This window comes from Furipterus horrens, unplaced genomic scaffold (genome assembly GCF_987537825.1).
Source record: "Furipterus horrens unplaced genomic scaffold, mFurHor1.1.pri manual_scaffold_5, whole genome shotgun sequence".
Lineage (NCBI taxonomy): Eukaryota > Metazoa > Chordata > Mammalia > Chiroptera > Furipteridae > Furipterus > Furipterus horrens.
This window is the reverse complement of record NW_028327175.1, coordinates 86,729,930-86,753,837: the sequence shown is the minus strand read 5'-3', so window position 1 is coordinate 86,753,837 and position 23,908 is coordinate 86,729,930. Positions and strand designations below refer to the sequence as shown.

The 23,908-nt window shown below is 37.9% G+C and overlaps 1 protein-coding gene across 1 annotated transcript in view; it reads right to left on the bottom strand.

Annotated features, from left to right (window-relative positions):
* SNX2 (sorting nexin 2) overlaps positions 1 to 23,554 on the bottom strand; it is a 69,179-nt gene extending 45,625 nt beyond the window's left edge. Inside the window, exon 1 of the mRNA XM_090276618.1 lies at positions 23,374 to 23,554. Within this exon, the coding sequence (XP_090132744.1) occupies positions 23,374 to 23,481 (108 nt within the window). The 5' untranslated portion in view covers positions 23,482 to 23,554. The remainder of the gene's footprint in view (positions 1 to 23,373) is intronic.
* Positions 23,555 to 23,908: the final 354 nt, after the last annotated feature.

Sequence of the window (23,908 nt, the reverse complement as noted above, 5' to 3'; positions counted from 1 at the left end):
GAAAAGTGTCAGTGAATTTGAAAATAAATCCACAGAAAGTATCCAATCTGAATAACAATGAAAAAAAAAAAAGGTTTAAAAAAGTCTCAGGGACCTGTAGGATAATATAAAAAAGTCTAAAATTCATATCACTGGAGCCCAAGAAGGAGGGATGAAAATTGTTACAGAAATATTTATGAAAATAATGGCTGAAAATCCCTGAATTTGGTGAAGGAATTTATAGATTCAAGAAGTCCAACAAATTCCAAAGAGTATAAAACCAAAATAAATATGTCTACATGTATCATTATCAAACTGCTGAAAATAAAAGATACAGGGGAAAATAAATCTACAGAAAAAACAACATATTTTTACAGGTGGGACACCAGTGCAAATGACTGGATATTTCTCATCAGAAATCACGAAGGCTAGAAAACAGCAGTACAACTTTCGAAGTTCTGGAAGAAAAAAATAATGCAGAAATGTATAAAGAGCAAAAATATTCAAGAATAAAAGTGAAACAGAGTTTCAGATGAAATATTGTGCAAATAAGAGAATTCACCAAAAGACCTCTAAAAATGCTAAAGTAAGTTCTTTATGCTAAAGAAAAATGATACAGGAAGGAATATTGGATGAAGGAAAAGCAACAGAAATGATAAATATCTGAATAATTAGAAGAGACTACACTAAGTCCTTAATGTAATCAATAAGTTTTTGCAAACTGCAACTATAAATGAAGTAACAAATAATGAAACCAATGTTAGCAAAAGCTAATTGATAAAACAAGAGTTAAGTCCCTACAGCAAATTTCTGGCCACAAAAACATCACTAAACTTCTAAATAAAGACTCAAAATACTTCTAATATTAAACACTGAAATAAATGTAAACTATATATATTTAAGAAAAATTAATTCTAAAATAGGATAATGATCTTCCAACCCACTTATTCCAGAACAGGACTGTGGGTGGCCTGAGACAGCCCCAGAAGCTCAGGGCTCAAGGTGGGAACCACCCTGAAACCAACCCTCCCTCAAGGGTTCTATCCAAGCCCTTCTACTGCAAGGTGAACTCACACACAACCCCACACTCATTAAGACTAGGTCAATTTAGATGTGTCCATTAACCTAATGTGCACATCTTTGGGATATAGGAGAAAACCCACACGGACAGTGGCCTCAGCTGGGAATCGATTTTTTTTTCTCATTAACATCATAACCAAATGATGGTTGAATGCAATGATGTTATCTGAAGACCTGCTGTATTTTTTCCCTCTTAAATCCTTTGAAATAGATATGACTGTTCAAAGTAAAAATTGTAACACAACATAAAACTATAATACATACAGAGTAATTACAATCTATAATGTAGTCTTATCATAACTGAATGTTCATACTAGCTAATATCTTAGGTATTCACAGTTCTCTGACACCAGACTCAGAAAAAGAACAACTAGCATGTGTCTGTGTAAGAAAAAGAATCCCTTGTCTCACAGTTCAAAGCCCAGGAGTGGAGGACAGGTTTGGAATGGTGGGAACACAGTCACCCCACAATGGGGACGCTATGAGGCATGCATTTCCTTTGGGTGCCCATCCACCAGCACCTTGGAGTACCCTGCCTCAGGGCTCAGAGATTGACCATGGAGCAGTCACTCACTAAAGGCTGCCTGGACTCTGCCCCTGATTCTCTGTGCCGCTTTCAGTTTACTAGTGAGTACAAGGCCGTTCTCCAGTGGGCAGAAAGCAGTACATATGGAGGCAGTGGCCACTGAATGAGGAAGTGATGGTAGAAGGGAACACTACTGGGTTCTCTGCCTGGCGCACAGGCTCTGGGTGATCAGAACTATATAGCTGTGCAAGATAAAATGCAATTGAGAAGATGTTAGTATTTTTAATAAAGGTCTGCTCTTTTCTTCCCCTATATCATCACTTAGTAGTATGCTAGAGATTATTTTTATAAGTTCCAAGGTTGTTGCTAATATCTCTTCAAGTAAATAGTAGTGCTTTACAACAGTTTGGTGATCACCAGAGGGAAAGGGTGATGGCGGGAGGTAGAAGGGGGTAAAGGGAATGGTGACAAAGAAGACTTGACTTTGAGTGGTGAACACACAATATATAGATGATGTATTACAGAATTGCACACTTGAAACCTATATAATTAACCAATGTTATCCCAATAGTCAATACAATTTTTAAAATAAAATAAAAGAAGAAAAAATAGTAGTGCTTAAGATTCCAACCAAGATTAAAGAAGCCCACTAGAGCCTCTTTCTCCCACTGATGAACACTAAAAGCTCCAGATGGAATAATAAAAAACATCCAAAAGTATATAATAGCAGGGAGATAGGGGACAGAGTCAAAAATGTGAAAAATTATCCTTATAAGGATGAATTTTATATATTTTTTTCTTTTCTCTCCCAGCTTTTCCTGAGGATGCTGCCAGTTGAGAATTAAACTAGGTTTGTGTGTGCAGCAATGGCTGCAAGAAAAACCATCTTTCTGGCTGTATCAAGGCCCCAGCAAACTCCAGAAAGTAGATGGAAAATTCACCCCCTCCCCTACATTGTCTCTGCTGGCCTTGCCCTGAGGCCAGAAGTAGTGCTAACTGCTTAACAGCAGCATTGATGAGCCCACTAGCATCTAATAAAACCCCAAGATAAAATATATAAAGCAATTATTCATAGACAAAAAGGGAGAAATTCACAATAATACCATAAAAGACTTTAATACCACACATCAATAGATAGATCATTCAAACAGAAAATTAATGAGGAAATAATGGCCTTAAATGTCACATTAGACAAGATCGACTTAACACACATTTATAGAACATTTAATCCTAAAACTTCAGAATACACATTTTTTCAACTGCACACAGAACAAAACAAGCTTCAATAAATTCAAGAAGACAAATTATTTCAAGCATCTTTTCCAAACACAATGGCATAAAACTAGAAATCAATTATAGGAAGAAAACTGGAAAAAAACACAAATATAGGGTGGGGTAAAAGTAGGTTTACAGTTGTGAGATGCATAACAGTTTATTCTTGTGTTATTATTTATTAATTACTGTATTATTTTCCATACGAACAATTGTAAGCCTACTTTTGCCCCAATTTGTATGTGGAGACAAAATAGCATGCCACTAAACAAGCAATGGATCACAGAGAAAATCAAACAAGAAATGTCTAAAAAACTATCTTGCAACAAATAAAAATAAAAACACAACTTTTCAAAAGTTATGGGATGCAGCAAAAGCTGTTAGTTCTAAGGAAAGTTTATAGTTAATACAGGTCTACCTCAAGAAACAAGAAATGCCCCAAATAAACAATCTAACTCTACACCTAAATGAACTAGAAAAAGAACAATCAAAACCCAAAGTAAACAGAAGGAAATAGTGAAGATCAGAGCAGAAATAAACAAAATAGAAATTTTAAAAATTATAGAAAAATCAATAAAACTAACAGCTGGCTCTTTAAAAACACAAATAAAACAAACCTTTAGTCAAACTCACCAAGGAAAAAAGAGTGCCCAAATACATAAAATTGTAAATGAAAGAAGAGAATTTACAACCAACACCACAAAAATACTAAAAATCAGTAAAGAATACTATGAACAACAAATTCAGCAATCTACAAGAATGGATAAATTTCTAGAAGTATATAACCTCCCAAGACTGAACCAGGAGGAAATACTAAATCTAAATAGACCAATTACTAGTAATGAAATTGAAGCAGTAATAAAAAAAATGCACAACAAATAAAAGTTCAGGACAGATGGTTTCACAGGTAAAATCTACCAAAAATTCAAAGAACTAATGCCTGTCCTTCTTAAAACTATTTCAAAAATTTACTGCCCTGGCCAGTGTGGCTCGGTTAGAGCATTGTCCTGCAACCAAAAGGCTGCAGGTTCAATTCTCAGTCAGGGCATATACCTAGGTTGCAGGTTTGATCCCCGGTCCAAGCACAAAATCCCCTATTTGGGCGCATACCAGCAGCAACCAATTGATGCTTCTTTCTCGCATCCATGTTTCTTTCTCTCTCTCCCTTCCTCTCTTTCTAAAAGCAATGAAAAAAAAGTCATCAGGTAAGGATTACAAATATATTGTAAAAGAATGCTTCCAAACTCATTCTATGAAATCAGCTTCACCCTGACACCAAAACTAGATTAAGACTTTACCAAAAAAGAAAATTATAGGTTAATATGACTGGAGAACACTAATGCAAAAATTCTCAACAAAATATTAACAGAAATCAATAACATTACAAGGATGCAAGGAAGGTTTAACATCTTTAAATCAAGTAATGCAATGCATCACATTAAAAAATAAAGAAAACCATATAATCTCACTGATGCAGAAAAAATAAAGCATGACAAAATTCAACATCCGCTTATGATATAAACTCTCAACAAAGTTAGTATAGAAGGAATATATCTAAACATAATAAACTCCATTTATGACAAACCCACAGCTAATATCATACATACTCAACAGTGCAAAGCTGAAAGTCTTCCTCTGACATGGGGAACAAGACAAGGACGCTCACTAACACCACTTCTATTTAACATGGTATCGGAAGTCCTAGTCACAGCATTCACACAAGACAAAGAAATAAAAGGCATTCAAATTGGAAAGATGTAAAACTCTCACTATTTGCAGATGACATGATGCTATATATGGAAAACCCTAGACTCCATCAAAAAACTATTAGAATAAATGACTTTAGTAAAGTTGCAGACATAGGTCACACAGAAATCTGTACTGTTTCAATATACCTATAATGAACAATCAGAAAAAGAAACTAAGAGAACAATCCAATTTACAACTGCATCATACAGTATGGAATAAATTTAACCAAAAAGGCAAAACACTTAGATTCTGAAAACTTTAATAAGATACTGAACAAAGAAACTGGTGAAGATACAAGTAAGCAGAAGATACACCTTGCTCATGGATTAGAAGAATATTATTAAAATGTCCTTTCTACCTAAAGCAATATACATATTCAAGGCAATCCCTATTAAAATACCAATGGCATTCTTCTCAGAATTAGAATTATAAGTACTAATCCTAAAATTTACATGGAACCACAAAAGAACCTGAACAGCCAAAGAAATCATGAGAAAGTACAAAGTGGGAGGTATCATCCTCCTTGACATCAAACTATACTACAAAGCTACAGTTTAATACTGACATAAAAAGATACACAAAGATTAATGAAATAAGAGTAGAAAGCCCAGAAATAAATCCTCACTCATATAGTTAATTAATCTATGACAAAGGAGGCAAGAACATACATAAAGACAATCTCTTCAGTAAGTGGTGTTGGCAAAACTAGATACACACACACATACACACTAGGTTGGCCAAAAAGTTCATGGGGCATTTTTTCATGAGATGGCTCGAGTAGTGCATAGTTTTCTTTAACTTAATTCAAAACAATTTGTTACGCTGTATTGTGACAGCAGTCACATCAGCATGCACTTACAAGTTATCAAAGTTGGTGAATTTTTGTGTAGTCATTTTAATATTGAAGATGGAAGAAAATAAGCAACACTTTCGGCTTATTTTGCTTTATTATTTCAAGAAAGGTAAAACGCAACTGCATTGCAAAAGAAGATTTGTGCAGTATATGGACAAGGTGCTGTCACTGACTGAATGTGTCAAAGTGGTTTGTGAAGTTTTGTGCTGGAGATTCCTGGCTCCTTGATGCTCCATGGGTAGTCCACAGTTGAAGTTGATAGTCATCAAATACACATGATTGAGAATAACCAACATTATACCATGCAGGAGATAGCTGACATACTTGAATATTCAAATCAATAAAGTTAGTGGTGAAAATGAAAAATGTGTCTTTTATTTTATGGAAAAAACTAAATGGACTTGCTCGCCAACCCAATACAAAAAAAACAAACACACAAAAAAAAACTAGACTACTTTCTTATTCCATATACAAAAATAAACTCAAAATGGATTTTCTCCTAACAGAAAACATAGGCAGTAAACTTTGACACAGCTCTTAGCAATATCTTTTTGGATATACCTCCTTGAGCAAAGGAATCAAAAATAAACAAGTGGAACTACATCAAACTAAAGTTTTGCACAGTGAAAGAAATCATCAACGAAGCGAAAAGACAACCTACTGAGTGGAAGCAAATATTCACAAATGATACATCTAACAAAGGATTAATATCTAAATTATATAAGGAACTCATACAACTTAACACCAAAAAACAAGCAAACAAAAAATCCAATTAAAAATTGGCAGAGGACCTAAATAGACATTTCTCCCAAGAGGACATAAAAATAACTGACAGACATGAAAAGATTTTCAACATCACAAATCAGGGAAGTACAAATTAAAACCACAATATGATGTAAACTCACACCTGTCAGAATGGCTATCATCAATAAATCACCAATAACAAGTATTGGTGAGGACATGGAGAAAAGAGAACGAACCCTCGTGAATTGTTGATGGGATTGTAAATTTGAGAAGCTATGGACAACAGTATGAAGAGTCCTCGAAAAATTAAAAGTACTCATAGATCTGCCACATGACCCAGTAATTCACTTCTGGGTATTCATCCAAGGAAAATGAAAACACTGAGGGTTCCCCGCCCATCCCTTGCAGTGCAATTTGTGAATTTGCAGTCTCAAACTGAGCTGGCTAAAATGTTCTCAAGAGCTGGGCCCTTTGCCTCTTTGAATATCAGTTTTCTCCTTTATTAAATGTATGGGCATTGAGGGATCAAGCAAAAAAGTGCATAATTTCAGTTTGTTGTATATGATGCTGTAAATACCTTATTACAACTTCCGACTTCCAGTAAAGATGGAAGGGTAGGTAGACACCCTTCACCTCCTTGCGCAACCATAGAAAGAATTACAACCAGATCTCAAAAGCAAATAACTAGAACCATCAGAAAACTGGGCTGTGTGGAAGTCCGACAACCAAGGATTTAAAAAAGCCACATTCATCCAGGCAGGCAGGAGGGGTGGAGTCATGGAGACAGGGCAGAGAGGCCGTGTGGCTCAGACAAGTGGTGGCGACAGCAGGGCAGAGGGCCCCACATTCACATGTGGTGGATAAAAATCAGGAGGGATACCTTGGTAGCAAGCGGTCCCAGCCACAGGCCAGACCCCACAGCCCAGGGTTCCAGCACTGGGAAGGTAAATCCCTGTTACCTCCAGCTGTAAAAACCAGTGGGGGTTGGGGCAGCAGAAGAAACTGCCTGATTTTCCCCGCTTAAAGGGCCTGCATGGCCTTAGAATGTATGCTAAACCCAGGGCAGCAACTGGAAGGGTGCCAATCAGATATGGGAAGCAGGTGAAGTAACTGGAAAAGGGACGAGATGCCTGGCAGCGGCACTGTCCCCTCTTTGAGCCCCTCACCACAAACAGAGCCACAAAGCAGTGAAGCAGATGGTCCTGCCTTCACAATTACCTAAGGCCCTGCCCCACACAATTTACAGGTGCCTTTGCTACACAGGCAATGCTACTAACACAGGGAGTAAAAGGAGTTCTACCTAATACACAGAAACAAACACAGTGAGGCTGCCAAATTGAGGAGACAAAGAAATATGGCCCAAATAAAAGAACAGAAAAAAAAACCTACAAAAAGAATTAAGTGAAACAAAGACAGCCAACCTATCAGATGTGGAGTTCAAAACACGGGTGATAAGGATGCTCAGAGAACTCAAAGTACAACTGAAAAATAAAGGAAGAAATGAAGTTTGCACAAAGTGAAATAAAGAAAAATACACAAAAAATCAACAGTGAACGGAAGGAAGCTGGGATTCAAATCAATGATTCAGAAGAAAAGGAAAAAAGAAACATTCACCTGGAACAGAAAAAAGAAACAAGAACTGAAAAAAAAAATGAAGAGAGGCTTAGGAACCTCTGGGACAACTTTAAATGTGCCAACATCCAGAAGGAAAAGAGCAAGAATGAAAAGTTATTTGAAAAAATAATGAAAGAAAATGTCCCCAATTTGGCAAGGGAATTTGACATACATGTACAGGATGTAAAGAGAGTCCCAAATAAGAACCACACCAAGACACATCATAATTAAAATGCCAAAGGTTCAAGATAAAGAGAGAATTTTAAACACAGCAAGAAAAGAGAGTTACCTACAAAGGAGCTCCCATAAGATAGCTGATTTCTCCAAGGAAACTTTGCAGGCAAGAAAGGACTGGTAAGAAGTATTCAAAGTGATGAAAAGGAAGGACCTACAAACTAGATTACTCTATCCAGCAAAGGTATCATTTAGAATGGAAGGGCAGATAAAGTCCTTCCCAGACAAGGGAAAGCGAAAGGAGTTCATCACCACCAAGCCATTAGTACATGAAATGTTAAAAGGGACTTATTTAAGAAAATGAAGAGCAAAACTATGAACATTAAAAGGGCAACAAACTCACAACTATCAAAAACTGAATCTGAAAAATAAAAACAGAAACAAATTAAGCAAACAACCAGAACAGGAACAGAATCATAGGCATGGAGATCATATGGAGGGTTATCAGCTGGGAGGAGGAAGAGGGAGAATGGGAGAAATGGTGCAGGGATTAAGAAGAATAATTGGTAGGAACAAAATAGGGGGATGTTAAGAATAATATAGGAAAGGGAGAAGTCAAAGAACTTACACTACACACACAACCCACGGATGGGAACTAAGGTGGGGAAGGGGACTGTGGGAGGGAAAGGGGGTACCAGGCAGAGGGGGGCAAATGGGGAAAAACTGGGACAACTATAACAGAATAATCAATAAAATATACTTAAAAATAAAAAATATGTAAAAAAACCAAAAACACCAATTCTTATTTCTGGTGAGAAATATACAGTCCTTTTAATTGTTTCCGTAAATGTAATTTTTTTCTTTACCTGCTTCAAGGTTCTTAATTTTTCATCTTCATTTTTCAGTCTTTTTTTAATGATGTGGTTGGGACTGTTTTTTGTTCTGCTTAGATTTAGCTTCTTCCTGAATCAAAATTCATGTCTTTCACTAAATTTGGAAAGTTTTTAGCCATCATTTCTTGAAATATTTTTCTGCACTGCCTATCTTTCGAGGATGCCAATGACATAAGTGTTAAAACTTTTTTATATTGCTTCACAAGTCTCTAAATTGTTATTTTCTCTTTCTTCAATTTTTCTTCCTTTGTTATTCAACATGGATATTTTCTAATGATTTATCTTCAAGTTCACTGACCTTTATCTCAAGAACTATAAAGGGCCTAAAACTGCACCCTTCTTGTTAATTGAAAAAACACTTGCTTTTTGGTTGCTGAAAGACATGATGAAGGAGTTTTAATTACTCAAAGTACAGCAAGCATCATGAGTGTCATGTTTGCGACAATTTCCCTTGCCCTCAGTTGCCAGGGTGGCGAGAGAGAGGGACCCAAGCTGATATTGCACTGCTTTGGTTGGCTGTGTCAGAGATGAGGAGCCGGAGCTTAGAGAACCAAAATCATTTATAACAGGGAATATTCTTTGCTCCAGAGGAGACAGTAAACAAACCTGGTCTTTGCTTGGAAAGAGACGCTTATCTTTCTCCTAAGGCTGTTTCCCAGAAACACAGGCTTCTTTCAGAGTTTTAGCTGCCTGCGCTGTGACACACTTTTGCTCAGCTTGGGTCACCCTTGCAGAAAAGCAGTAATAGAAGGCAGAAAAAAATAATTTCTGTTCCCTATTCTTTAGACTACTGGGTTTTCTTTTACTGGTTTTGCTGGCCAGAATAGTAGATGATCTCCTGGGATTTTATTTTTATTCCCCAATGATGTTATTTTCAATGTAATACATGACAGGCATGTAACTTTGAGATATATTTGTGATATTTAAGAAGACTTCACTTCAGGAAATACAGGATTTGTGGACTGTCTGGAGCTATTTACAGTTACCACAGTCACATTTCAGCTGAGGGTTATTTTTTATAATTTCCATACCCCTACTCCCTCCCCTTTAGCAACCATTGCTTGTTCTGTTTTGTTTATTCATTTATTTATTTTTTAATTCCACATATAAGTGAGATCATACAGCATTTGTCTTCCTCTGACTTATTTCACTTAGCATAATTATCCTTTAGGTCCATCCATGATGTCACAAATGAAGATTTCATTCTTTTTTATTGCTGAATAATATGAGAGGGTGGGGGGAAGACAGAGAATGAATGACACCTTTTTTATACATTCATCTACTGATGGACATACAGGTTGATTCCATACCTTGGCTATTATATTAGTAATGCTGCAAACTATTACTAAAAGAAGGGAGGTAAATGGATCTATATCATTATGAGGCTCTGCATTTTATTTGTGGAAATACAATATTAACTCTAATTGGACTATAAATGGTTAGATATACTATAACGCTTAGAATAATAACTTTACAATATATATTTATAAAGAGGAAAGGGAGATAAAGTAAAAAATCTAGTAGATAAATTAAAATGGGATACTAATATACACTAAAGTAATACAAAAGAAAGGAGGAGAGGGCAACAGTGTAGAAAAACAGTATACAAATGAAGTGGTGGATCTAATCCAACCACACCAAAAACTACATTAAATGTAAATAGTCTAAGCATATCAATTAGAAAACATATGTGGCCAGACTGGATATAAAAAAAACAATACACAACAATATGCTGCCTACAAATAACATACTTTACAGACACAGATAAGAGCTGGACTGCTATATTAACTTCAGGAAAAGTAAACTTCAAGATAAGGAGTATTATCAGTAATAACAAGGGATCATATAATAAAAGGATGACTTTACCGAAAAATTGTAACAATGTTAAATGTCTATGTGTCTAAACAACAGTGTTTCAAAATACATGAAGGAAAAACTGAACTTAGTGAAGAAGTAAAATATTAAAATCTACAATTTTACTTGAAGACTTTAACACTCTTCTCTTAGTAAATGACAGAACAGGTAATGAGAAAAGATAGAGAAGACCCAGAAAATACCATCAACCAACTTGACTTAACAGTTCTAGAACACTCCAGCAATAACAGCAGACTATATACGTTCTTTTCAAGTGTACAAAGAATATGCACCACAATAAAGCATATTCTGGGCCAGAAACAAATCTTAACAAATTTAAAAGAACTGAAATAAAATATTGACCATAATCAAATTAAACTGAAAATCAGTAACAGAAAGTGACTGAGAAAACTCCCAAATTTGGAAGTTAATACACTTGAAAATAAACTACACGTCACACAGGATGTCACAAGGGAAACTAGAAAATAGTTTAAATTGAATGAAAAGAAAAATATCAAAATCTGTGAGATGCAAAGAGGCCTACTCCAAGACACAAAATAATTAAAATGCCAAAGGTTGAGGACTTCCAGCCAAGATGGAGACCTAGACAGGCACATTGTGTCTCCCACCACAACTAAGAAGGAATACAGCTACCTCAAAACTAGAGATAACCAGAAGTTCCAGAAAATCAAGCTGTATGAAAAGTCCAACAAACAAAGATATAAAGAAAAAATACTCATCCAGACAGGTAGGAGGGGCGGAGCCAGGGCAGAGAGAATGCAGTGTGGTGGTGGCGGCGGCAGCACCAGGCCGGTGGAAAGAGCAGTCACACGTTTTAAAAAGTCAGGAGGGACACCTGGGAAGCGCTCACAGCACCAGACCAGACCACAGAGCTCATGGTGTCAGCACTGGGGAAAATAAAGCCTCATTGCTTCTGACTGTGCAAACCAGTGGGGGTTGGGAAAGGGAAAGAAACTGCTGATCTCTCAACAGAGTCCACTTGTTTAAAGGGCCCCCACGGTCCTAGAACGTCTGCAAACCCACTCACTTTGGGAATGACAGCCAGGGCAACAGCTAGAGGGGCACCAGTCCCATACAGAAGTGGGTGAAGTGCCTGGAAAGGGACGAGTGCTGAGCAAAGGGCATTGTTCCCTCAGATCCCTCCTGCATATACAGCACCGCAACCTGGTGAAACAAGTCACCCTGTACTGACAAATCCCTAAGTCTCTGCCCCTTACGAAGTCACAGGAGTGACAGCTCTACCTAAGACAAAGAGGCAAACAAACACAGGAGCCTGTCAAAATGAGGACACAGAGAAATATGGCCCAAAAGGGGGAAAGGATCAAGGTTCCAGTGGGAAAACTAAGTGATGAGGAGATAGCCAACCTAACAGATGCGGAATTCAAAACACTGGTGATAAAGATGATCACAGGCTTGACAGATATGCTTGAGTACAGCAAATGCAGAAGGGAAGACGTGAAGGTTATGCTAAAAGAAACAAAGGAAAAAACCCATACAAAACCAATGGTAAAGTGAAGGAAACCAGGGTTCAAATCAATGATTTTGAACATAAGAAAGAAAAAAACAGTCAACCAGTACAGAGTGAGGAAACAAGAATTGAAAAAAACTGAGAAAAGGCCTAGGAACCTCTGGGACAACTTTAAACGTGCCAACATCCAAACCATAGGGATGCCAGAAGGAGAAGAGGAAGAGCAAGAAACTGAAAGGTTATGTGAGAAAATAATGAAGGAAAACTCCCTAAATTTGGTGAAGGAAATAGACATACAAATCCAGGAAGCACAGAGTCCCAAACAAGCTAGACCCAAAAAGGACCACACCAAGACACATCATAATTAAAATGCCAAAGGTGAAAGATAAAGAGAGAATCTTAAAAGCATCAAGAAAAAAGCAGAGTTACCTTCAAAGGGGTGCCTATAAGACTATAAGCTGACTTCTCAAAAGAAACTTTGCAGGCAAGAAGGGGCTGGCAAGAAGTATTCAGTGATGAAAAGCATGGACCTACAACCAAGATTACTCTATCCAGCAAAGCTATCATTCAGAATGGAAGGGCAGATAAAGTGCTTCCCAGACAGGGTAAAGTTAAGGGCATTCGTCTTCACAAAACCATTATTATATGAAATGTTAAAGAGACTTATATGAGAAAAAGATCAAAACTATGAACATTAAAATGACAACAACCTCACAACCATCAGTAACAGAAATCTAAAAAATAAAAACAAAAACCAACTAAGCAAACAACCAGAACAGATACAGAATCATAGGTATGGGGATCATTTGGAGGGTTATCAGCTGGGAAGGGGAAGGGGAAGGGGGAGAAATGGGGAAATGGTGAAGGGATTAAGAAGCATCACACTGGGGAACACAATTTTCGATGAGTTTTATCTGACACTTGTATTTGACTGACTTTTGGCATCTGAATCCAAAAATGAGCCCAGTTTTCATCTACACAACTTTTTAAGGTACAGGATACCCTCCCTTTGTCCCCAAAATCATAAAAAATGTACATACAAAGGAAAAGAAAAAATTTCCTGAATATACTGTTTATTTAGAGTTATTTTATTCATATAAAGGCTATACAGTACTCCCTCTCTAGAGCGCGGTTCACTTATCATGATCTCACTGTATCACAGGATTTTTAAAAACACTTTATTTAATTATTTATCCTGGATTTTTCTTATATCACGGGATTTTGCGGTACTGTACACGTATGTTGTTAAAGTTACGTAGGTTTAAGAGTATAGAATATGTTTAAGAACATAAGTAGTGTTTATAAAAGCGTGGAAAAGGTTAATAAGGGAGTGGAAAGGTTAACAAGGGACTGGGAACGGTTTATAAGTGTGTGGGAAGGGTTTATAAAGCCTTAAAATATATATAAGTACTAAAATAAATGTAAGGTTCCTACTTCGTGGATTTTCACCTATCGCGGGGGGTCTAGAACATAATACCCGCGATAAGTGAGGGAATACTGTATACTGTTACTCTAAGTCAAATTGTGTACAAGTAGTAATGTTCTGCTACCAAACATACACATGAAAGTATTTTATCTTTTCAAACGACAGGCTAGGAAATGCCAAAATGAGATACTTGAAACAGTCTCCTTCAGTTGACAAAGCTTTAACAAATTGCTTCAGGAGACCCAGTTTTATGTGCAGAGGTGGGAATATTATGTTCTGTCAACAAGTGCCTCATGTAGAATGTTTGAATCACCAGGTTTGAGGTCAGATCTTGGAGGCCAATTCGACTCCACCCAATGCTTCTCACAAGCTCTGCTGTCCCACATACACAGAAAACGGGATACTTGGTGTATCCGCACTGCTGACCAAGAAGGAAGCAGACCATTTTAAGGCCAACACAGATGATCCAATTGTGCTTGTGATATTGCAACAGATCAATGACTCTCTTTATGTCTTTATATTCTTCACAAAAACTGAATGGCCAATTGGGACTGCACCAAATATCAGGCTGGTGCAAAAGTATAGTATTCCCTCACTTATGGCGGGTATTACATCCTACACCCCCCACTGCGATAGGTGAAAATCTGCGAAGTAGGAACCTTACATTTATTTTAGTACATATATATTTTTTAAGGCTTTATAAACCCTTCCCACACACTTATAAACTGTTCCCAGTCCCTTATTAACCTTTCCCACTCCCTTATTAACCTTTTCCATGCTTTTATAAACACTACTTATGTTCTTAAACATATTCTACTCTTAAACCTATGTAACTTTAACAACATATGTATACAGTACCGCATCATCCCACAATATAGCAAAAAATCCACGATAATAATTAAATATAATATTTTAAAAAGTCGCATGATACAGTGAGGCCACGATAAGAGAACTGCAATATAGAGAGGGACTACTGTAATGTTCAACTTTTTTAAAAGTAAGTTTTAGATAGTTATTTATTAAATTTGTGACTCATAATTTTTTGATATCACAGTGACAAATTTATACCTTATTTTTTCAGATTATCGAAGTATTGTTCATAATCATCTGCAATATTTGCACCATGTTCATCCCATCTAAAAACCACATTAGAAATGTTTTACTCTATGAGTTTCATAAAGGTGCCAATGCAAGTAAAACAAAATCTATTCGGAGTGCTTATGGGAACAATGCAGTGACTGAAAGAAGTTGCAGGAGGTGGTTTTCCCATTTCCGAAGTGGGGATTTCAGTTTGAAAATGAGCCAAAAGAGGGTCATCCAAAAAAACTTGATTCCAAAGTGTTGGAAGCTGTTGTCACAGAAAACCTTACTGTTACCTTTAGGGAACTTACAGAAAAATTTAACGTAGCCCATACAACTGTGTTACGCCAACTGAAAAGGATCGGAAAGGTTTCAGTAGTTGGAAAATGGGTCGCACATGAACTGTCTCCAGAGAATCTGCAACAGTGTGTTGCTTGTTGTGAATCATTGCTTTCGTAACACCTTCAGGCACCATCTTTAGGTAGGCTTGTTACAGGTGCTGAGAAGTAGATCCTTTCCCGTAACATTACACGCCACGAATCATAGATCAGTCCAGGAAGAAGAAGAGTTCAACAACCAAAAGGAGGACTTCACCCTAAGAAGATCATGTTGAGTGAACAGTGGGATATGGAAAGAATTGTCCCTTAGGAACTGTTAGACAACAATTAAACAATTACTGCTAATCTTTACCGTAAACAACTTCGCTTAAAAGCAGCTTTGAACCAAAAGCAACCCTCCTTAGTCAACAGAAAAGGTGTCATCTTCCATCAGGATACTGCTCATCCTAACACAGCTTGACTCACCAAAAATTTCTTGAAAGAGCTTGGTTGGGAAATATTGCTTCATCCTCCATATTCTTCTGACCTTGATGCTTCTGATTGTCACTTGTTTCGGGGACTACAGAACCATTTTGATGGTCTTAGGTTGACATCAAGAGAAGAGATTGAAAATGAGCTGGATTCGTATTTTGCTTCAGAACCCAAAGAATTTTACAAGTATGGCATTTATAAGCTAGTTGACAGATGGAATGATGTTCTAGATATGTTAATGAATAAATATTTTCATAATCGTGGGCTTTTTCATTTTTAAAATAGACCTCGAAATCGGACATTATTTTTGCATCAACTTATAAATTGCCATTGTGGAGGAAGACACACTTCAAGCTCCACTTTGAGCTATCAATGAACAGTCACCATACAGTTGCATTATAGATTGGAATTCCCAATTCCTCCATTAAACCATGTATGCTATGGCAACACACAAAGCCACTGTCACTTCAAAAATACTGCAGAAATGCACTTTCTCTTGATTGAAAGAAAGATACCTTCACTCCTTTTTCAAGCAAGTTTTTCTCATGCAGTCTTGATGCTAGGAGTTCTGAAGCCTTTTTGGATAGTCCCAAATTTCATGCCAAATCATTCAACTCATGCTGATCAAATCCCTTACAAACTGAGTCATCTTCAAGTTCAAATCTTCATCGTTGCTGTCACTTACTTCTTCACTGTACTCCTGTATTTTGAAAGAGAAAACTGGCACTGGGATTTCAGCTGACTGAGGCACTGGGCATATAGCTGATGGCAGACTAGGATACTCTATTTTAGATTTATTTTTCTTGTTATATCCTGACGTTTTCACTACACAAAAGTAATAGTCACTTGAATGATCTCTGGGTTCTCGACAAACCATAGGTACAGCAAATGGCAACTGATCCCGTGTTCCCTTTGTCCACACCCATAAACTCCCAACACACTGCTTGCACACCTTGTGAGGGGTCCAAGACTTACCCTGATCACCAAGTTTTACTTTAAAATATGCAAAATAGGCTTGCTTGACAAATGCACTAATGTTTGTTCTTTGACTGGGAATGGTGAAAACTGCCACAGATATAACAAAACGAATCAGGGTTGTTTAGGCACTTACAACGAGAAATAGCAGAGGCAGACATGTTCTGAAGGAAAGGAAATAAGTGCATATGTAAATAAAAAAATAAATTCTGTTAACTCCTTGTATACAGATAAGAACCTGGACCACACTTTGGTATACGATTTACTATATAGAGTGGCACACAACCTCTCACCACACTGTCTCATGTGTAACTGAATAGCTTAGACAAGTATGAACCTGTTGCTGGTTTCCAAGGTCATCCCCCACCCCTCCCCACGAGAGGGAAGTTTGCTCTCAGCCAATAGGAGAGCACTAGTGCTTCCCTCGATCCAGGCTCGATCCAGCCTCGATCCAGCCTCGATCCAGCCTCGATTCAGCCTAGAGTGGTTGCATTAAAATAAGCGGTTCAGAAAAAACTTGACATGATAGAACAAAACTAACTGCAGTTTTGAAATTAGCATGCCTATTTAAGTCTAAAAGGGCTGAAAAATCAAATTCAACGGGAATTACGTTAAAAATTGTTCCCCTGGGTAATTGGTCAAGGAACTAGTATTAATGACCCATGGACATGGGACAACAGGATGGGGACTGAATGTGGGAGAAGGAGTGAGCAGGGTGGGGAGGGAGCAATGGGAGAAAAAGTGGGAAAAAAGAAAGAAAAAAAAAAAACATAATTGGTAGGTACAGAATAGACAGGGGGAAGTTAAGAATAATATAGGAAAGGGTGAAGCCAAAGAACTTATATGCATGACCCATGGACATGAACTAAGGAGGGTGGGACTGTTGGAGGAAAGGGGGTTACTGGATGGAGGGGAGCGAAGGGAAAAAATAAATTGGGACAACTGTGACAGCCTAATCGATAAACTATACTTAAAAAATAAAAATAAAAAAATGCTTTAGGTTCCCAAAAATAAATAAAAAATAAATAAATAAATAAATAAATAAATCTCCATGCTGGTGCCTTTAAATACCTGGACACAAAATGTTTTTTCTCCAAAACACACATAATTCACATTGAAATTAAAAGAGAAAAGTTGAAGACCTTGCTAAGAGTAGAAAACACAATTAAGAAAACAAATTACACAGTTACCACCCTTTTGCACTGGAACAACAGATACTAAACTTTAGTTCCTCTTTATCGAGCTAGAATCTCTACTTACTTTTAATGTTACCCACTTTCAGGGTTCCAAAGACCATCTCTATGCAATTAAGTCACTCTAGTCTTCTCTAGTATTTCTGTACTATATACATGTTTCATTTACACATGTATCCCCTGGTACTACAGGTTTTTGGTCACACAACTATGTATACTACATCAACTTCTACTGGTTCATACATTCCCTGGGGGCAGGGGTATATTTCCACACTGAGTATGGTTTACTCTTATCATTCAATAAATTTATGGCAGACTCCCAAATCTACTTCTCTATCTCATCCAGCATTTCTAGCTATCTAATATTATCTTCATTGGTGTATTGTAATCCCAAATGAAATAAACTCATAATTTCTCCTCCTAAAAATCACCTGAAGGATCATAAATCCTAAAATATCATTCTTTTAATCTGCTATTGCATCAATTTCCACTCTCCTTTTTTATTTTCACTTTTCTTGAGGTCTTAACCTCAGATTAAAATACCTTCCATGTAATCAACCTAACAATAACTTCCACTCAAATTTATCCCTCAGACTGCTAGCATTATTAATATTCCTAGGTGATTGTGTTCCTGTCATGCAAACCTTAAACAGCTTTCACCTTCCTACACAACAGATTTCAAACCCCCTTTACAATCTTGTCACATAGAAAGCCTGTAACAGCCTATCGTCAGCAACTCAAAATTATTTATGGTTTCCTAGAATATGGACTAAACCTTAAGTGACTCTTCCCATTCTCTCACTTCGAAATTTCATTCTACCCTTCAAGCTCTCTCTTAAATATTATTACATCCTCACTGAGTGTTTCCCAGTCAACAAAAACATTTACTGTTCACCTGCTCTGTGGCAACAATAATGATAAGAATTAGAATCTCCCCATTTCACTGGTACTTTCAGTAAAAACTGGTGTGTTTCCAGATCATATAATCACAGTCGCTCTATATCAGTCTTCTGTACGCCTCCTACTTCTCCACTGGAGATTTTTCGTCCTCAAAAACTTGGCAGTATCTTGCTGATATCTGCACCCCAATTATCACCCAAACAGTAGTAGAAAGTAAATACTCAAGTATTTATTGAAGTCAACCAAGCATGGTATATTCTAAGTACTTACAGCATGGGATTACATGATGAGAAAGGAATTCTAAGACCTGTGAGCCTTCAAACTGGAAATTTCACTTGAAATGTTCTATAAACTATCATGTGACAGGAAGCTGCGGTCCTAATCTTAACTTCAGGTGACCTTAGATTTGAGGTTAGTATAAGAACCAGGTGTAAACATCTATAGTCAACTGCTTTTGAACAAAGGTGCCAAGGCCATTCAATGGGGAAAGAATAGTCTTTTCAACAAAGGGTACTGGGACAACTGGATTGCCACATGCTTAAGAATGAGGTTGGATCCTTACCTCATACCATATGCAAAAATTAACTCAAACCAGATTAAAGACCTAAATGTAAGAGCCAAAACTACTAAATTCTTAGGAGAAAACATAGGTATATATCTTCATGACCTTGGATTTGGCAGGGGATTCTTATATAGGACAATGAAAGCATGAACAACAAAATTAAAAATTGGACTTGGTCAAAGTTTTTTTTAAAAGTCTGTTCTTCAAAAGACACCATAAATAAATGAAAAGACAACCACAGAACAGGAGAAAATGTTTGCAAATCATGTTACCTGATTTAAAAAATGTATCTAGAATAAAGAATTCTTACATCTCAATAATTAAACAACCCAGTTAAAAATTACCACAGGATTTGAACAGCAATTTCTCCAAAGAAGATATACAAAGGGTCAAAAAGCACATGAAAAGATGTATGACATCATTAGTCATTAGGAAAATGTAATCAAAACCATACTAAGAAACTACTTCACACTTATTACAATGGCTAGAATCAAAAAATCAGTTAAGAACAAGTCTGGTGAGGATGTGGAGAAACTGGTACCCTCACACCACCAGGTAGGAATGTAAAATGACGTGGCATTTTGACAAACCACTCTGGCAATTCTTCAAATGATTAAATGTAGAGTTACCTTATGACCCAGGAATTCTACTTGTACACGAATGTTTATTGCAGCATTATTTGTAATACCCAAAATGTGGAAACAATCCAAATGTTTATCAACTGACAAATGGATAAACAAAATGTGGCAGAGCCACATAATGAAATATTATTTAGGCATAAAAAGGAATGAAGTAGTCTTTAAGAACACTATGCTCAGTGAAAAAAGTCACCGAAGACCACATATATAATTTCATTCATACAAAGTCCACAATAGGGAAGACTATAAAGACAGAAAGTAAATTAGAGGTAGCCTTAAGGTTGGTAACAGGTGGGTTTGAGGAGCTCAGTGAAAAAAGTCACCGAAGACCACATATATAATTTCATTCATACAAAGTCCACAATAGGGAAGACTATAAAGACAGAAAGTAAATTAGAGGTAGCCTTAAGGTTGGTAACAGGTGGGTTTGAGGAATGGGAAGAGGGGGTAAAAGTTTAGGGTATCGGGTTTTTTGTTGTTTTTTTAGGTGATGAAAATGTTCTAGAACTGACTATGGTTATGGTGGCACATATCTGTGAATATACCAAAATCCATGAAATTACACATATTAAATGGGTGAATTGTATGGTATGTGAATTATACCTCTAAAAGCTGTTTTTAAAGATATTTATTTATTATTTAGAGAGATGGGAAGGGAGAGAGAAAGAGAGGGAAAGAAACATCAACGTGAGAGAGAAACATTGATCAGTTGCCTCTCATACATGCCCTGGCCAGGGAATGAACTCACAACCCAGGCATGTACCCTAACCAGAATTGAACCAGCGACCTTTTCCTTTGTGGAACAATGCCCAACCAACTGAACCACTCTGGTCAGGGTTACCAACAAAGCCATTTTTTAAAAAAGAAAAAAAAAACAGGCATATCACATAAATTTTCTGAGTTTATTATTTTTAAGGTGCTATATTACCACTCCATTCTGCTTTAGGGCAAGCATCTTTTAAGCTGAGGGTTGTATCATTTAAGAAAAAGGCAATACTTCTAAACAATGTAAACCCTTGCTTCTCAGGTATCAAAAAAGAAGAAGGCTTTTGTCATTTTTTTTCCCTTTGCATTCCCTTTCCTGCCCCCTATGTTGGCCTCCCATTACTCTGTTCAATAATCACACCAGAAAAATGCACTAGGGGCTTTAATTATGACTTACTTACTGAATATAGCTTTATGTGACTGTTCTTAATTTTGAAAGGAAAGGAGCTTAATATTTGGTTAAAAATATACTGATAGGGTTCACGTACACTAAATTGTATAGTCATTGCAAGCTTAACAATTATGACATAAAAGTCTATAATTTTATTTTTACTTATATGGATTTCAATTAACTTCAAATACCTTTAAAGAAAAGTTCCTACATGAACAATATACTTTAAAAAACCCTAACTTACTTTTAAAAAACTGAGTCATTAGTTTGTTTTACTTTCAATTTACAGCTAGGTAATAACTATTTTCTTAGGTAATAACTACTCAAAGCAGATTATCTGTATCCCAATCACCAGGAGTTTTGCCACTAACTCATTGTTGCCTATAAACCAGAAGCAATGTCACTGAGGACAGTTGGTTAAAATGTGGAAGACTGGGCTTATTCCAGCCCTGCAGAATCAGAATTCACACTTTAATAAGATCTCTAGGTAACTTGTGTATAAAGTTAGAAAAGTACCGGCATAGAGCACTTATTAAACATGCAGATTCCATTTTAAACAAGTATCCTATGGTTTCTCCTGCACTGTTTAAAGAAAAATGGAATACTGAAAGAACATAGGGATACTCTGGTATACTAAGAAATACTGCTATATAAGAATGCAAAAAAAAAAAAATCTGAATTTAAAACCTCATAGTTAAATTTCCTTAAAATAACCTGAAACAGTCTATGAAATAAGAGGTTTAGATGAACAATCAAAACCAACTTTATTTATAGCTTTCAGTGCACTAACAAAGATAAATTTATCCATACTCAAACTTCTGTAGACGTTTACTGGAAAAAAATCAAATATCTTATTAAAAAGTTCCATTCAACTGGAAACACAGATTATAATTCCTTTTATTCAACACTAAAAGATGTCAATTAAACAGAATGATTAGTTCATAGTATTCTAGTTTACACTAGGTCAGTGAACTTCCTCCTGGTCCTTGCCAGTGGAAAACCTTAATGTCCTCAAAGACAACACAGGTCTTAGGATCCCACAGAGACATTAATTTTCAATACATGTTAAGATAGCTGAATAGTACCTATAAAAGGCTAAACCGATACTAACCCTCAAAGGTAATTTGCTTTGTAAGATCATTTTTACTAATTCTTAGGAGATGCTGGTTTTGACAATCCAGCAAACATTTACTAAATGCAAATGCTCAAGATTTTGCAAGGAACACAAAGATGATCAAGGCGTTACCCTTAGCCTTCAGAAGCATACAATCTGGGGGGGGGGGGGGGGGGAGTTGGCCAGCATCTGCAAATACAATTAGCAGAACGTGGTCAGTGCTGAAAACGTTTCCCAGGTAACCGAACTTCAGATAACAGATATGTTACAGCAATTTCCAACTGATTTGGTGCGGAGCTGAACAAACCAAGAAAGCTTACTAAAACACAGATTATAAGGAAGTAAAAGCATGAGGTAAACAACCCTCTGGAAAATATGCCTACATTTTAATACACATACCCACACTTAGAATTGGGCTATGAGGTGCGTGTGTTCTCTTCAAATACAAAGCAATTAAACATGAACTGGATGTAGGAGACCCAATACAGTTAAGTTCATAGAGGGTGTTTCCTTTGACAAAAACAGGAACACTCACTTTCAGAGATCGCTGACCATGCGAGAAAAGAGGAAAAGAGAGTGAGGACTGTTTTTGCTTCTCCCCTGGTAACTTAAAAAAAAAAAAGTTTCCTGGACTACTCCCTCCCTTCAACTTTATACTTGACAAATGTTATGATCCTTAAAAATAAAAATCTAGGACTAGAGAAGACAACAAAACCGGTCAAATGCATTTACCTACTTAATTCGAAAAAGAAGCATCACCTCTAAGGGGAACTGGCCGTGCGTGGACGGCCGAGGCTGGGGAAAGTGCATCCACAGGCTGCCTGCAGACGCTGGGACACTCGGCGCTCGCTTCAGTGCTCTCCCCTTTCGGGGGCACACCGTCCCTCGGGAAGGGAAAGGCAAGCCTCTTTCCGAAAGGGGCTGCGCGGGGGTGAGAGGCGAGGTTTACTCGGACCCAGGGCAAGACCTTCTCTGGTCTGGAAGGAGAGGGGCAAGTGACACCTAGGGAGGCTAGCTGAATAGAAAAGGACGCTGCGACGCTCCGTCGGGTCCCTGCACCCCTGGGGATATGGTCAGACCCCGGGGCCGCCGGCTGGTCTGAAGAGGCCTCGCCATCCAGGCCAACTCCAGTCCACTGACAGGTGCCCGAGGTGGGGTCCGCGTCACAGGTGTCGTCCCGACCAGGTTCTTGCAAATGCAGGGGGGTGGGGAGGGACAAACCAGGGCAGGGAAAAGGCACCTAAAAGGTGAGACGCGCGGCGTAACGCCGCGCCCACGATGACGCGGTCTCACCTCTAGGGTGGAGACAGTGCTGGTGAAAAGGTCTTCTCCATCCTCCTGCTCTTCAAAGTCGCTGGGCTTCCCGTCCCCCAGCGGAGGAGGTTCCCTCTCCGCCGCCATCTTCCCTCGCTCAGACGACTGCGCGAGCGAGGCCTCGCGGACTTGTCACGTGAGCACTCAGGGCTGGAGGCTGGCGGGCGCACTGGCCTCCTGGCTCCCCCGCCTCCCAGGCACGCCTCTCGTGGCCACGCCCCGCCGCGCACGGCCCCGCCCCCGGCCTCGTGATGGCATCCGCGTGGAGCTCCTGGAGCTCGGACCCGGGGGTTTGCCTATTCCCACCTCCGCGACTGGGTAGGGGCTGCTTTATCTCCGCCCACTGGCTGTACCGACTTATGTGGAAGAAACCGGGACTGCCATTACCACATCACCTTTTAAGCAGGAGTAGGCCATACGCTATCCGTTGGCGCTACTGGTTTTAAAATCTCCTTTAGGAAGTGGATGAGCTTGGGAACCTCATGATTACACCCAGCTTGAGGACAAGATTGAG